Raw genomic sequence first — 14252 nt, 5'->3', positions numbered from 1 at the left:
CCTACCAGTGGTTCTACTGGCTGCTATGGTCATTTCATTGTGCATAGTTTACAAGAGAAAGATGGAGAGGAGATCAGAGGTGAGTTTACAGTGTTTGATAATACTTGGCTATGGATTATCTCATGTTGGGATTTCTAGATTAACTTCTAGGTTTTTTACACTAACTGGATCTTGTGATTTTAAACTTGGACTTTGCTGATAAAACAGATCATGAGTCTGGATCTGAATCTGGTCATGAATCTGAATATTCAGTGACAAAACAGATTCTTTTCATTCATGATTTATGACATATTTGGAAATATCCCATTAGGGACAAGCTTGATATGAGGAATGGAGTAGTTTGACACGGTCTCTTCTCCCTGTAGCTTAAGTCTGAGATGTTGAACACCACAACCTGCTTGGCAGACCGGATGAAGAAGGGCCTGGCCCTTAAAGAAGGCATCATCATGGGGCTGGAGGACGTGGAGAGGAGGCTCCTGATGCTACAGCAGAAGCTGCAGATCGTGCAGGAGAAGAGGAGAACTGGAGGGAAAGTAGTTTTACACAGACAGTGCAGGAGAATGCACAGTGACTCCCTGCCCTCCTCCCGCTGCAGCAGCTCTCTCTCAGGAGAACAGCGATGAGAAGAACCAGGGCTTATCATAATCTGACTTGATAACCTTTGTAATTACTTCTATTAAACAGAAATGTATGATGTTAACACTAATGGCCTCTCTCTTTTTATTAGTCACAGTATTTTTCTTATCTTTCATATTGACTTCCAAAGTCATGATAACAAGACATGCCTTCCAATAGACTATTCAATGAACCTCAATATCATAGCAGGCCTATTCATAGTTTTTTTCTAGTGTGTAAATCCCCGCAACCGGAAAGCTGCAGATGGATAGAATGCACCGATACGTCTTTACAGCGTTTCTTCAGAATAACATGTTGCACTTATCAAAATATTTACAATATACTCTTAAGCAGCTAAATGCTGATCAATGAGATCTGTGACTTGAGAACCGATGTCAACATAACAAAGTTGGACAGCGCCTGCATGGTTACCACATCCGGGACATCTACGGCGTTCTTGGTTACCGTGTTGCAGTCAAAACATTAGAAAAACTTGGTTGAAGAAATGTGAATCCTAATTGATTGGGTAATGTATTTTGGTGGAAAACAGTTACGTCATTAATAGACCGAAGAAAGTGTGTGTTTTTTTTAGGTATAGCTTATCCAAGAGCATAAAGACTTCTTCCAGCATCAGGAAGGCAGTCTAGTAATAGCTAGTGAGCTAGCCTGTTTCGGGGAACCAGCTAAGGCACATTGATATAAGCTAGTTAGCTACCACACCGATAGGCATACTTCTGCTGGATATTACTTTTCATTTTTGTATTCAGTTTGTACTTTTTAAGCTATATGTCTGTGGTTAGAGCCATTTATGTTAGAATTTGTGTTCGTATTTCTCTGCCTGTCTATGCCAGCGTGTAGGTTATTCTGTTTCCATTTTAATTCGTGTATTATTAGTAGTAGTAGTAGTAATAGTCGTAGCGATAGGTTTATTAAATGATTGATACTTTTGTTGTGTGTATTTAAAAAAAAAATGTTTATAATGTATTGTAAGTCTCCAGTAAATGGCAAGACGTCAACTACACGCATACGCGTTCACTACAGTGTCTTATATTACCACACAAAGTATTTTAATTTCAAGAATATTTTTAAATGCATGTATGTTTATATTACAGCACTTTTGCATCATCAGATGGATATATCTAGGGGAGGCTTGGAAAATATTTCCCGTCCAGCCTCCAGTGAGCGTACCCGTGTTGGAAGTCGTGTATCAACAGCATCTTTAGCCGAGGGTGGCAGAATTAACCGTGCAAGTCCAACGTCCCTGGAAGTACTTAGTTCTGATACCATTGAAGAACAGGTGAAATTACGTCAGGCCAACAATCAGAATCATGATACATTGTACATTTTCACATACAAGGAATTTTTTCTGGGTTTAGTTGCTCTCAATGTACTTAAACTGAAAATATGCAGAAAAAATGTTTGTATAGTGGACTCTCGAACATTCAGTAGTTCTTCCCTGGTTAAAGTGGCAGGAAAGGGAGTACTGAAGACCGCACAAATAAACAAAACAGAAAAAGTACAAGAGAGCGAAACACCGATGCTGCCATCAGCGGCTCCGTCTCCTTGGAAACAAATGGTGCAAATGTAGTTTTTGTTGGTCAAAAGTAGGACGATTTTAACCACAATACAGTAGGCTGGCATTTGCCAACATTTCTTTACCTTGTTTTGTATATGACCTATTTCTTTGCATTTTTCAGGAACAGAAAATGTAATTAAAGATCTGTGACAGACCAAAAATATATTTATTTCTAGACAACAGAGATGTCATATTAAACTTACTGCACATGTGACAGGGCTTGGGGATTCAGAGCTGAGCGGAGTTTTAACGTCATTCCCTTTCCTGAGACCTCTGTTCTTTTAAGGTCCTCACAATGGTCCTTGAGGCTAAAAGCTTTGCAGAAAACATTCCTGAGGAGGATGGACCAAATGAGCGCCTCCCTTCAGATAAAGGTAAAGAACTTATCTGAGACTAAATGGCTAGAATCGAAATAGGGCAAAGTGATTTGCTTAGTATAGACATTTGTTGCATAGTCAAGGATGGAGAATGTCAGTATGTCATGAAAAGATAACAGAACTGTATGAAACATGTTTTGAACGTTTTCTGGACATGTTGCAGAGACGTCTCAGACGGATGGTTCGGATGACGAAAATGAAGATCCGGAGTTAAAGAAAGCTATCAAGAAGATGAAGAGACTGGACAAAATCCTATCTCAGTGGATCTCCAAAGAAAAGGAAGTGAAAAAGAAAGGCAGAGGGCTCTACCAAAAACTATGGCAGGAACTGGAGGTATGGCATGGAATGTGGTACTACTACTACCATTTCAACACAGAATATATGTTATTTATTTTTATATCCATTTATATGTATAAAGGTGCCCTGTGGCAGAGCCAACATTTGTTATCCTTTTAATACGATGGGCAAAAGCCTTTTAATACGATGGGCAAAAGCCTTTTAATACGATAGGCAAAAGCCTTTTAATACGATGGACTAGAAGTCACTTCCTCATTTAGAGCTTCCTCATCCCCAGGTAGAGCTTCAGCTACCTGTTCAGTGCATAGGGAATGTGAACTTTACCATTGCAACTTTCCCAAACCATATGAAGACAGAACATGAGTTTCAAAAGCTTTCATCAATTATATTTAAAGGAACATACAGCAAGAGGTGGTAGCAAGGATGCAATTGAAAACACAAACTTGTTTTTGGCCCTGATATCTTCTACTTGTGAGTACAGCATCACAGTTACCTCTGAAGCCCTATTCATGAAATTATGTTTGGAAAATTTATATGATAAGCTCTCAAAACAAAACCAGTTTTTGCTGAATTTTTCCAGCCCAGGAATCCAGTGAAGAGCTGGACATTGTTCCCGTCTTCGGGACTCAAATTCCTGAAAAAGACTATGAAAATAATCCCAGTCAGGAACGTGTGGAAGGTATGATGCTGAATATGTTTTGTCAATATGTTTATGATATTGAGGGCGACCCCTTCAGCAAAAGAAGCACTTCTGATGTTTCGCCACTAGATGGGAGTGTCTGCGTGAGTAAAATACCTGTAGATCGCTGAAAAAAGGAGGATCTGTGACAGTATTCTTGAAATACATAAATGAGATCACATTTTAGTTTTGTTATGTTTACATACATAATTTACATTATTTGAGGAGAAGTGAGCATGTATAGCTATGAGGGTAGCATAATAATGACATGCCTATACATTTGTGTGATAAAGAGAAGCACATAGTCTTAGTTTTTTATGATTGTTATCTACTAAAATGATTAATTGTTTGAGTTTGACATTGAGTTTGGCAGTGTGTATGTGTGTGTGTGTGTGTTTGTGTGTATATTAGTCTTTAATTTAATTGGCGCCTGACAGCACTTTTCTCCTTTGTCTTTACAGGTGAGAGTAAAAAGAGTGACTCAGCAGGCCCATCTGAAGTGGATCAGGAGGAGGACGAAGAGGCCAAATCAGACAGCAGACGGACGGAGGATGCCATGGGCAAGCAGACACAGGACTTTGTGAGGAAAAACATCAAAGTAAGTCAGAAGTCATGCGAGGTCAGTCATATGGCAGTTTGTTCATTTGTATGAGCTCCTTGTCCACCGTTTTTCTTTTTCTCGGTGTTGCCTTTGAAAGAGAGATCAGAGAGATGCGTCTGAAGCCAAGGGAAGTGTGTGTATGTGAGTGTAGGGCTAAAATGAATTAAATTGATTTGTTTTTTGAAAAACCTGCTCACGTCACGTGACATTTCTCTCCCCGTGGAACGTGACAGCTAGCGAGCTCAGGCCAGCACGTGCCCATGACACTGGACGAGAAGCAGAGGCTCTCCGAGCTGCTCCAGGACATCGATGATGAGAGTGAGGACAACTGCTCCGTTGCAGACTGCGAGGTGAGCAGCCAGCCAGCCAGCCAGCCCTGGAAACTGAAGCAGACTGACTGGAAACGCAGGACTCAGGGCCTGCCAGAGCTGTGTTTGGCTAGGGGCACACTCCACTCCACTCCACTCCAATCCGCCTCACTCCACTCCACTACTACTAGTAGGCAAAATCAGAGCAGATGTTTAGGATCACACAGTAACCTCTCAAACATCCTAGATGAGTGTAAGCGTTATGCATGATTCATAAGGTAAATCGTAAAGTGTTTCACAAGGTTTCAGGATGCTTAGTTATTGGATCAACAATTTTCATCAGCAGTGTTGAAATCCCCTCATGAAATGCTGCAGATGCCTTTACAGGTAACTGATTGTGTTGAGATTTAGCTCAGTATTAAAGACGCAATCCGCAATTCAGTTTCGGGAAAAGTTGTTGATATTTCAGTTCATCAGCCAATCAAATTACACCCCTCCATTCTGTGTTCCTGAAGCACTGTGCTGATTGGCTGCCATTGTTTATGTTCATATTTGTTTCCCATTTACAGAGCCAGGGCTGTGTACAAACATTTATTTTAACAGAATTTTCAACTGAATGTTTGCGCAAACACTGAACGGACAGCTGGAAAAGCAGTTTGCTCAATTTGACAAAAAGTGTATGGTATTAGAATCGCGGACTGCACCTTTAAGTCAATTTGTCAAGTTTTAATCACTCACACGAAGACCAGAGGGGGATTTCACATTCTCAGTCTGAACCCTCCACCTCTGACTTTCGACGCATGGGGGGTCACATGCATGCTTTTAATATTTATCTTTCCTCAGCTCTCTAACCCTGTCACAACAGAGGTCCATAGAACAGGTGAAGCCTGGGGAAGAGAAACCATTCCTCACACAGAGGCCATTGGCCCATAGATTTCCAGTCACTTCCATGATAGCCTCAGAACATAATTTAATCTGTCAGGGTGTACGGTGGCATACCATAGGCATTTGTTATGTCTAATCTGACACCATCACTTCAAAGCTGACAGTGTGATTTAAGATGCTGGGATTGTTCGTGAAGTATTAGGTCAAACAGTCAGCTTGACATACAAGGGAGGTTGTCTTGAGTCTTACTAGCTTGCTTTACTCCATAATTACCTTAACCCTACCTACCTCCACCAAGGAGGTTATGTTTTTATTACCTTTTGTTGGTTTGTTTGTGTAGTTATTTTCCTGTCATCAGGATTACCAAAAACTACCAGGCCGATTTTCATTAATCTTGGAGAGGTGTATCATGGGCCAAGGAACAACCCACTACGTTTTGGAGTGGATCCAGATCAAGGGGTCCAGGAATTTGTTTCTTTAAAATTGCGAGATGCGGTACGTTTTGACAAGAGTGGACTATTGGCCTTGGCTGAGGTCTAAACTCTCACTGTGTCCTTCTAGTTTAATTTATGTGGTGAAAATTCTGTTTTAATTCCATTTGTCTGACTGAATTCTGTCACAAGAGAGTGTTTACAGGCCTGTTGCCTGTCTGGTTTCCGAAGGCCTCAGCAGTAGCCTCATACCGTGGCCTGACGACTGCCAGCAGCCAGCCTCTCCCAGTTATTTATTTCAAGCTTTAATCAGGGCATAAGAATGAGTTAGTGTAGATTATTGGATTTGGAAAAGGCCATTCTACCCCAGCTGTCATCAATCAGGGCCTCAGTCTTGTGTACACAATGGAATATTAATGAGCAGTCCTTATGACATGTCAGGTATTATTTTGCTGTTTTCGAGAGCAAGAATGGTGACCTTTGCAATTGTGTAACGCATTTAAGAGTGAGTAAGGTGGGACACATGGAAGTATTTATTCTTCAGCTGCTTGGTTCTGCCAAAGACTTTCTGTTGTTTATCGTGGATTACTTGAGGACCAATTCTGTGTATATTATTAGCGGATATCGCTCAAGAGGGAGTGTGTTAGCGTGGAGTTTTTTACAGGTTGGACGTTGACTTCCTGTTATTGTGTCCCTGCTGTTCTGTATGGTGCGGAACGGAGAGTGCTGATTTTGATGTCTTTTGGAATCGGGAGAGGCTGAAAGTGAGAGTGTGTGTGTGTGTGCGTGCGTGTGTGCGTGTGTGTGTTTGTTGTGTGTGTGTGTGTGTGTGTGTGTGTGCGTGTGTGTGTGTGTGAAGGACGAGGGAGGCCATCTCTTCCAGAACCCAACAGAGCTTCATAATCAACTGCAGCAGACAGTCTCCCTCCAGAGGTGACCTTGAGGGAATTGTTAACCCTCGTCTTCCCTGCCAATGCTGAATGTGTAAAATATACCCAGTGGCCTTTCCTGTCTATTCTGATTGATTGTGAGGCCTGAGCCCCCATTCCCTCTGAAGATGAATAGGACATAGTCTGGCCCTAATGACTGGCCTTGTTTTATATGAATTATTTATTGTTAGCTATTATTATAGATTTGTATTTTTTGGTTTGTTGTATATATCATTTCGGTAACAGTTATCTTTTATTATAGCATTGAGAAGCATACAATGGTCTTTTGTGGGATTACTTCGGGGGGGGGGGTCTTTTGCTCATCATAGTGGTAGGTATAGTGGCTTTAACCCCTCCAACCCCCACCCCCAGAACAAACCGGTGGCTGATGGGATATTTTTGGGGACAGTGAATACAGAACAGTGTTACAATAACACAAACAACCTAAATTCCACACAAATGTACACACAATTATAGGGCAAAGTGAAATACATGGCCATTGATAAATGCAGTAAAATGTGACAAATACAAAGTGGTATACAAAGTACAATAATTTGACGACAGAGAAAACATAGAGCTCAGATAGTGGTGGGTATTTGTTTGGCAAGTTCAGCAGGTGGAATGACTGAGGACCGTCTTAAATGGACCTCCTTAATTCAGAGAGTAACTGTGGTTGGTGCTGGTGAATCAGCTGAGCGTTAGCTTGTGAATAAGGCAGTGGGCAGACTACCATGGCCTGCTTGAACTAACACTATGCTTGAGTAATTCTTTTTATTTCATTATTTATTATATTTATGTTTGGGTGGTCCTCTTCTGACAAGATGAGTATGGCTTGTGTTTGTAGTTGTCCCAATACTTTGTGGCTTCTTCAGGACCCTGGATAGCTCAGGAATTTTGTACCTTAAAACATTAATTTACACACACACTACACAGGATGGAGAACCAGGAACCGTGGCGAGAGCTAGGAGAGATCCTTAGTAGGGCTGAACGATTAATTGCATTTGCGATTTAATCGTGATATGATAGAACGCGATTTTCTAACCGCAACGTTCGCGATTAAAAAACGTGTTTTTTTTTTTTTTGAGATGGTCAATTTTGCACACAGTGTTTAAAAAGTGCATGCCTAGTGTTTATACTTAAAATTGTTTTTTTTAAATTACTTAAATGCACAGTGGCAAAGCCACCTATTTGTTGTTCTTGTTTCTGTAATGAGCAGTTAAATAAAAATGTAAAATGTGGGAAAGAATATTTTATACTAAATGTATCTAATATTGTGTTGGTCATATTCAAATCATTTTGGTAAAAAATCGCAATTAGATTATTTTCCCAAATCGTTCAGCCCTAATCCTTAGACTGTGACAAAGTAATCGCCAGGCTAGTCTTATCACATTTCAACTCCAACACCAAGCTGGTCATTGGTCAACTCCTAAATTACTTTTACAATGTGGAATTGTATCACCTGCCTCAGCCCTTCACTGGTTTCACTTCACCAAAAAACTGTCCTCCACCAGGTTTCCCATACTGATAGATACACACTGATAGATTTCATCCTCAACTATTCCATATTGTCATTCAATTTAGTTAACAGTTGACAGGTGCATGGAGTAGTTGTTGTGTTCTGTTAGTTTGCTCTACTGCAGCTTAGGGTCTAAGCTAGATCTACCTGGCTGTATCTGCCACAGATGCTGCTGCTACGGATTGCCAGCCCAAAGCAGTCCCATTGGGGTCTATTCCCTCCTGCCAGCTGTCTTTGCAAGATGTTACATGGCTTTCCCTAGCTGTCTGCTGCTCTGTTCATATCAGTCAGTAGGTGCTCTAGACAGGTCATTTTAGTTATACACAGGAAAAGATGTTAAATTCCTTGTGCTATTGTTTGGGGACTTCCCTTAGCGGGAGACTTTTAGACCTACTTCAACTGTGCAGTTTGAGATGTTTTTATTGGATTACAGAGCCTATTGAATCTTGCTGTAAGGCCCCAATATACGTCCCTGGAAAATAGTTGTAGTCCTCCCCGTTAACTTTTCTCCATCTGTTTGTCCAACGTAGTATGTCTTAACAAATATCTAATACTCTATTTCCACCACCATTTCCAGGACACCATGGTCATATCCCTGCCATTGATGTGGCAGATGTGCTTGGTTTCATCATCTCTCGTCTATTCACTTGATATCAGCTCACCTCCCAGAAGTCTCGTCTGGTTTCACACACTATGGTCGCAGCAAGCTCCTGTTTTTGATGTATCCGTCAGAAAGCTTTCCATCGAACTTCCCCACTATATAAATTGTGTGTGTGTGTGTGTGTGTGGGGGGGGGGGTTGCTCGCTTGTGCTGGTGTTTGCTCAGGCCCTACTGAGGGAGTGCAGGGTGGGGGGTGTGGGCTATGGGACAAAAAATGACCTCACCCAGAAGTGGCGATGACTTCACTGCCCACTCCTCACTGCTGCCTCTTATGCAGGAGCTTTGCTCATCGGTAAAACAGAGGCTGAGATTAGTCAGTGCTTAGATATTTGGCGTCCGCTGGGGTGTCTTGGCAAGGAAACAGTGGAGAAAAGTGAAGGGGCGCAGAATGGAGCGGATTGGAGCAATCAAGATCCCTGTCCCCCCTCCAAAAAAGCCAAAAAATACCAGGTGCAAAGAGGAACAGTGACTTTCAAAAAGCCCTCTGACAAAAAGCATGTTGTTCCGGTCTCTAGGTGTGGTTCGACTGTCATTACAAGTTTTATCTGCTGTTAACTTTTAGATGTAGGATGTGTAGCCCAGGGAAAATGCAAGGGAGATGCACTAGAAAATCAATCCCTAGAAGTGACATTTAGCTCCTTTAATTGAGCTTTTCTCAAATGTTAAATGTCTCTTAACTTTCAACAGATTCTCATGAGCCTTAATTTACTGCGAATCCAGAAGCTGTTTAACATTAAGGTGAAGGCTACAAGAACCTGAGAGAAAATCTTTGTGTGTGGAGTTTCCTTTCAGCGGGGTGGGGTCAGCCTACAAGTAGGCTTTTGTTGGAGGTAGCATAGAATGTTCTTGCTAAATGGTAATTTAAATGATGTGTAATGATTGCTAATGGACTGTTACTGTCCTCCTCTTTTCTTGTAAAATAAATTGTGCTTGGTGGTTAAAGGTTGATTTGGCCGTTATGTCACACAGACACACACACACACACACACACACACACACACACACACACACACACACACAAAAGCTCTGTGCTCTAACCCTTCAGTCTGATCTGGTGTGACCTCCTTTTGTCAGGAGGAGACATCTCTTTGCAGTGTATCCACCCGACGGGGCGAGGGCTACACTCCGGAACCTTCTGAACTGGATCAACTCGTCCAAATTGATGCCAGACTGCAGACTCTACTTCCTCACGAAGACTTCCTGTCTGTGCGAAGCCCCTATCCTGACCACAACTTGCCTCAGGTACGTTCCGTACAGTTCAGCCATCGCTGACTTACCAGTCCCTGGGTTCACAAAGGTCCCATTAAACACTTGTAGCGTGATTTAAAGTGCCAGTGAGATGCAGTCATTAAGGCTCATTACAGTAGCCAGCCCAGCAGGCTGCCTCATCAGAGTCTTATTAAAGGTTCATGACTTTGCATAAGAGTCCCACAGGAAGCCCATTGTCTGTTACCTTACGACTGTAAAATACATACATTTGGCCGAGGACGGATTGCAGGCGTGTCACTGTTTCCATCCTGTTGGCAGTCCAGACATCAGGTTAACACAGTTTCACTGCAGCCTCTGTGATTTTATAGACCATGACTTCATCATCGTTTGGAAATGTGACAAGATGTGTAAATTATGCTTTGTGCTTTTAAAACTTGTCTATGCATGAAAGTCCTATGTGAGGGTGTTAATTGCCTCACAAAGTTTTAATCATGATGAGGTTGGTTGGAGTTAACTGATAGATGGCACCACCATTCAGTCAGGTATTGGTACGTAGTTTACCAATGTGATGATAAGCTGTCATCTGTTTCATAGCAATATTTTGCAGCATGAAGCATGCTTCTGCTTTTTATTATGTGTTCGGCCTTGCAATTGTACTACTGGTTTTGATTTCAGTTGCCTGGTTATTGGTGAATTGCAGTGTGGGCCAGAATACTTCATGTTATGTCTTTGTGGATCATTCTTTTGAATCATTATTTGGTGTGAGTGAGTTGGACACATTTCTCTCTGAGAGTGCTGTTGCACTGTTTACCACGAAGGGGAATATTTCATATTGAAATCAAAGCGCTGAAAACAATAGATCAGGAGCATTTGGTCTGTCACTGTGTTGAATAAGTGAAGGATCTGCTTCGGCTCCCTGCTCCGTTTGAACACGCCGTTCTGGGGCAACCCAGCCATTGAAACCATGTGAATCTTGAAAGTCAGTTTTGAATGGCTTGTTTATCCTCTCTGATGGAATTCATTGTTTGTATCCCCTGTGGACCTTTAACAACAAAATGTTTTTCTTTGTTTGTTTACAGTGATGCTTTTTTTTCTTTTTTTTTCTCTTTCATTTTTAATATGGAACTGTAAAGTAAGTTGTTAGGCCTGCTCAGAAATATTGCAATCCAAGGCACCTCCAAGCCAAATCAACCTGGGCTATCCAGCTGTGAGCATGTCTCCTTACTGTCTACTATTCCATTGTTGTATGGCAGCCGTTCATGTTGCCCAAAATAATAAAAAACAATCATCAGCCATTTTGAACCAGGGATATCAATGTTTTGTAGTGCAACGTTACTGTTGTTCTTACGGCCTTTTTTTCATCTCAGCAAGAGTTGTGAGACCCTTTGTCCCACTTTGAACTTTGACTAACGTTCATTTGCCGGCCAAATGGAAACCTTCTCAACCCTGTGATTTGATGAGACAAAGCTATGGGAGAGGGAGTTCAACAAACCATAAAATAGAAGTGAGATGTTTCTGCAAACCTTGAGAACTACACACTTACTCAACTGGATCTCCACTCCACTCAGCTGTCCATCATTTCCTGACCCATCCAATGAGGCGTTGAGGAATGAGAGATGTGTCATCTAATGAGTTAAGGTTTATTCTCACCTGTCCCCACTCCTCCCAGCGTGCCTCTCTGAGCACAGGGCCGCTGTGCCACTTTAAAAGCTGCTTTTATAATTGCAACAGCTCTCTGGTGGCTGCTGTCTAGTCTTGAGCCATGGTATGTCATGGCAAAAAGTCATGGCAGAGAAAGACGGGGATTTTTTTATAATGTGAGACAGGACAACGAACGCGTTGTCCTGCACAAATGCTAATAAATTATCATTTGATTGTGATGTATGGCAGGCTTGTCTTGAGCACAGGATGTCATTTAGTAGTTTCAGTGGCTGGGCCGAGGTCAGAAAGGCCAGACATATTCAATAAATCAGTCTCATAACTTGTTGCCCATTTCACCTTTTTGCAGTAAAAAAATTAAATGCTATACAGGTTTTTCTCTTTAGAGAGAGAGAGCGAGAGAGAGAGCGAGGGAGAGAGAGAGAGAGAGAGAGAGAGAGAGTGTGTGGTGAGATACAGGGCTCTGCTTTACTCTCTCCAGTAGCGTTTTCTGCTCAGACGCCTAATTAAAACCATTTGGGGAAAGGAGCTGTATGACTCACGTGCGGGGGCTCTTTTGCTTTCTACGCTCAGCATCAACAGATCTGTCTGGGCGACGTCTTGCCCCAGGTGCTGTGGACGAATCCGCTCAGTGGTCACTCATTCATATGCTCCAAAGATGTCTATGCGATTTAAAGGAAAACACATGGATATCAAAGTCATTGCATCTTCCCGGCAAACAGTCATTAGGAAGTTCTAGATTACAGAGAATTCTTGATTCTGATCCGTGAACCATTACTAATAGCTACGTTTGAAATGTTCGGTGCCTAGTTTATTTCTTCCGTCCCCGTGTGTTCCACAAGCAGGCCCTGGCCTCAAACATGGGGTTGCAAATTTGGCCCTGGACGTCCTATCCATACGCACAGGCGTCTGTAACTGAAGGCTGAATAATTTAGAGGAAATATTGAGTCCAGCTCCGGCAACAACACATTCCTGCACACTCGTCTCAGCTGGACTCTAGCGGCTGGGGCCAGGGTTCGAGAGTAATTGATTCATTCTTAGGGATATATTACAGTTTCTTGCAGCCGTCTTCAGCGAGTTGACCCAGAACATAATTAAAAGGCTTGCTGTGGATGGGTGGGTGCCAGGGCCATAAATGGCTGACCTGGTCGCCTTTAATTTCCAGGGGAGGCCAGGCACTTGTGCTGAGGTCTTTCAAGACTGCAGGAATCAGTAGAAGCTGTGTGGGGAGTTGGCCTGTGGTGTTCAACCCCCCTTGGTTGAAGCAGTCACATAAAACGCTCAGAGTTTGTTGGAAATGTCCTTGTGATTTGAACTGTTTAGAACCGAATATGTCCAAACAGAGATGAGTGTTAATTCATCTGGTGACAAGCTGTTAATGCCACTTTGTCTTTTTTATGTACACAATCCATGTCAAACCCCAGTTTTAAATCTGCACTATTTAGTCTAGCAACATGGTGAACATGGATCTCATTGGCAAGATTCAACACACATTCTAGAAAAGAGAAGGCTTATCTTCCACCTCTACCAGTTTCCATTCCAGACATAGGAATTTAAAAGGCTTTCACAATAAATCAGTGCAAACGCAGATAAGAGCTTAAACTGTTCCTTCATAAAAAGCACACCTTACCGTCAGGTATTTCCCTGGCCTATGTGATCTGCCGAACATTTAATGTGGGCTCTAAATTTTAAAGCCACATGGAACGATGTGTGTGGCTCATGTTGGTCCTCAGAAATCCTCCCTCAGCTTTTGTGAAATGAGGATTATTTAGTGCTTGTTCTCACAGGAGTTCCCAAGTGGGTATATTTACTTTGAAATACTCTTTTGTAGTTTTTACGGTACCATAGGCTACCAGAACGTTTCCCCAGAAACTGATGTGGTTATATTTAAGTGAATGTACTTGGGATTCAAAAGGGTCTTATCATCGTAAAAAAGGGTTATAAACTCGCCTGATCTTGTACTCGCTCCGATGTGAAGCAGCACTCAGATATGTGTTTTATGGTGAGCACATCTTGAAGGTGTGAAGGTTATGTAACAGGCAGTTGGTATTTTTTGTGTTGAATTTTTTCCGTTTCATTCTACGAAGTGCGTAGGACCGGCATTAAATCTAAGTATCAAAGAGGCTGCGCTACATAAGATTGGAATCAGACCATTTTTTGTCAAACGGAATCCACCAGTTAAATTTCACTTTTCAAGAATATCAGAAAATCCTGGAATGCTCCATTGCACAAATCAGAACTTGAAGTAATATATTAAACTGTGAGCTTCCAAATGTACTCAAAGAACTTTCTGCTTGGACTCGATGTGCATGTGTTTCCATAATCCTTTTGATGAAATAAAATGTCTAGGAGGGATCATCGCACAGGTACTGGGTCAAGTGGCACAAACAAAATCAATACCAAATAATTAGCAATAACTTCTCTGTATTGACATAGGCCCAACCCTTTTGTGGTGAGAAACAGATTCACGTAGTGATCTCCGGTGCCTTCGTAGTGCCTCCAGTACCTC

General features: G+C 41.9%; 1 protein-coding gene across 4 annotated transcripts in view; it reads left to right on the top strand.

The window, feature by feature from the left end:
* The first annotated feature begins 998 nt into the window (after window positions 1-998).
* Window positions 999-14252, top strand: part of fsip1 (fibrous sheath interacting protein 1) — a 45038-nt gene continuing 31784 nt past the window's right edge. The window contains exons 1-9 of one of the 4 annotated variants that reach the window (XM_042709788.1): window positions 999-1141; window positions 1745-1912; window positions 2478-2565; window positions 2732-2901; window positions 3261-3336; window positions 3446-3544; window positions 4006-4142; window positions 4379-4495; window positions 9950-10117. In XM_042709788.1, the coding sequence (XP_042565722.1) occupies window positions 1745-1912; window positions 2478-2565; window positions 2732-2901; window positions 3261-3336; window positions 3446-3544; window positions 4006-4142; window positions 4379-4495; window positions 9950-10117 (1023 nt within the window). In that variant the 5' untranslated portion in view covers window positions 999-1141. Of the gene's footprint in view, window positions 1913-1934; window positions 2566-2731; window positions 2902-3260; window positions 3337-3445; window positions 3545-4005; window positions 4143-4378; window positions 4496-9949; window positions 10118-14252 lie in introns of those variants that run through there. The other 3 variants (XM_031580861.2, XM_042709787.1, XM_031580862.2) reach the window with 3 other exon arrangements.

This window comes from Clupea harengus, chromosome 14 (assembly GCF_900700415.2).
Source record: "Clupea harengus chromosome 14, Ch_v2.0.2, whole genome shotgun sequence".
In the NCBI taxonomy this organism is placed as follows: domain Eukaryota; kingdom Metazoa; phylum Chordata; class Actinopteri; order Clupeiformes; family Clupeidae; genus Clupea; species Clupea harengus.
This window is presented reverse-complemented; position numbering and strand designations above follow the sequence as displayed.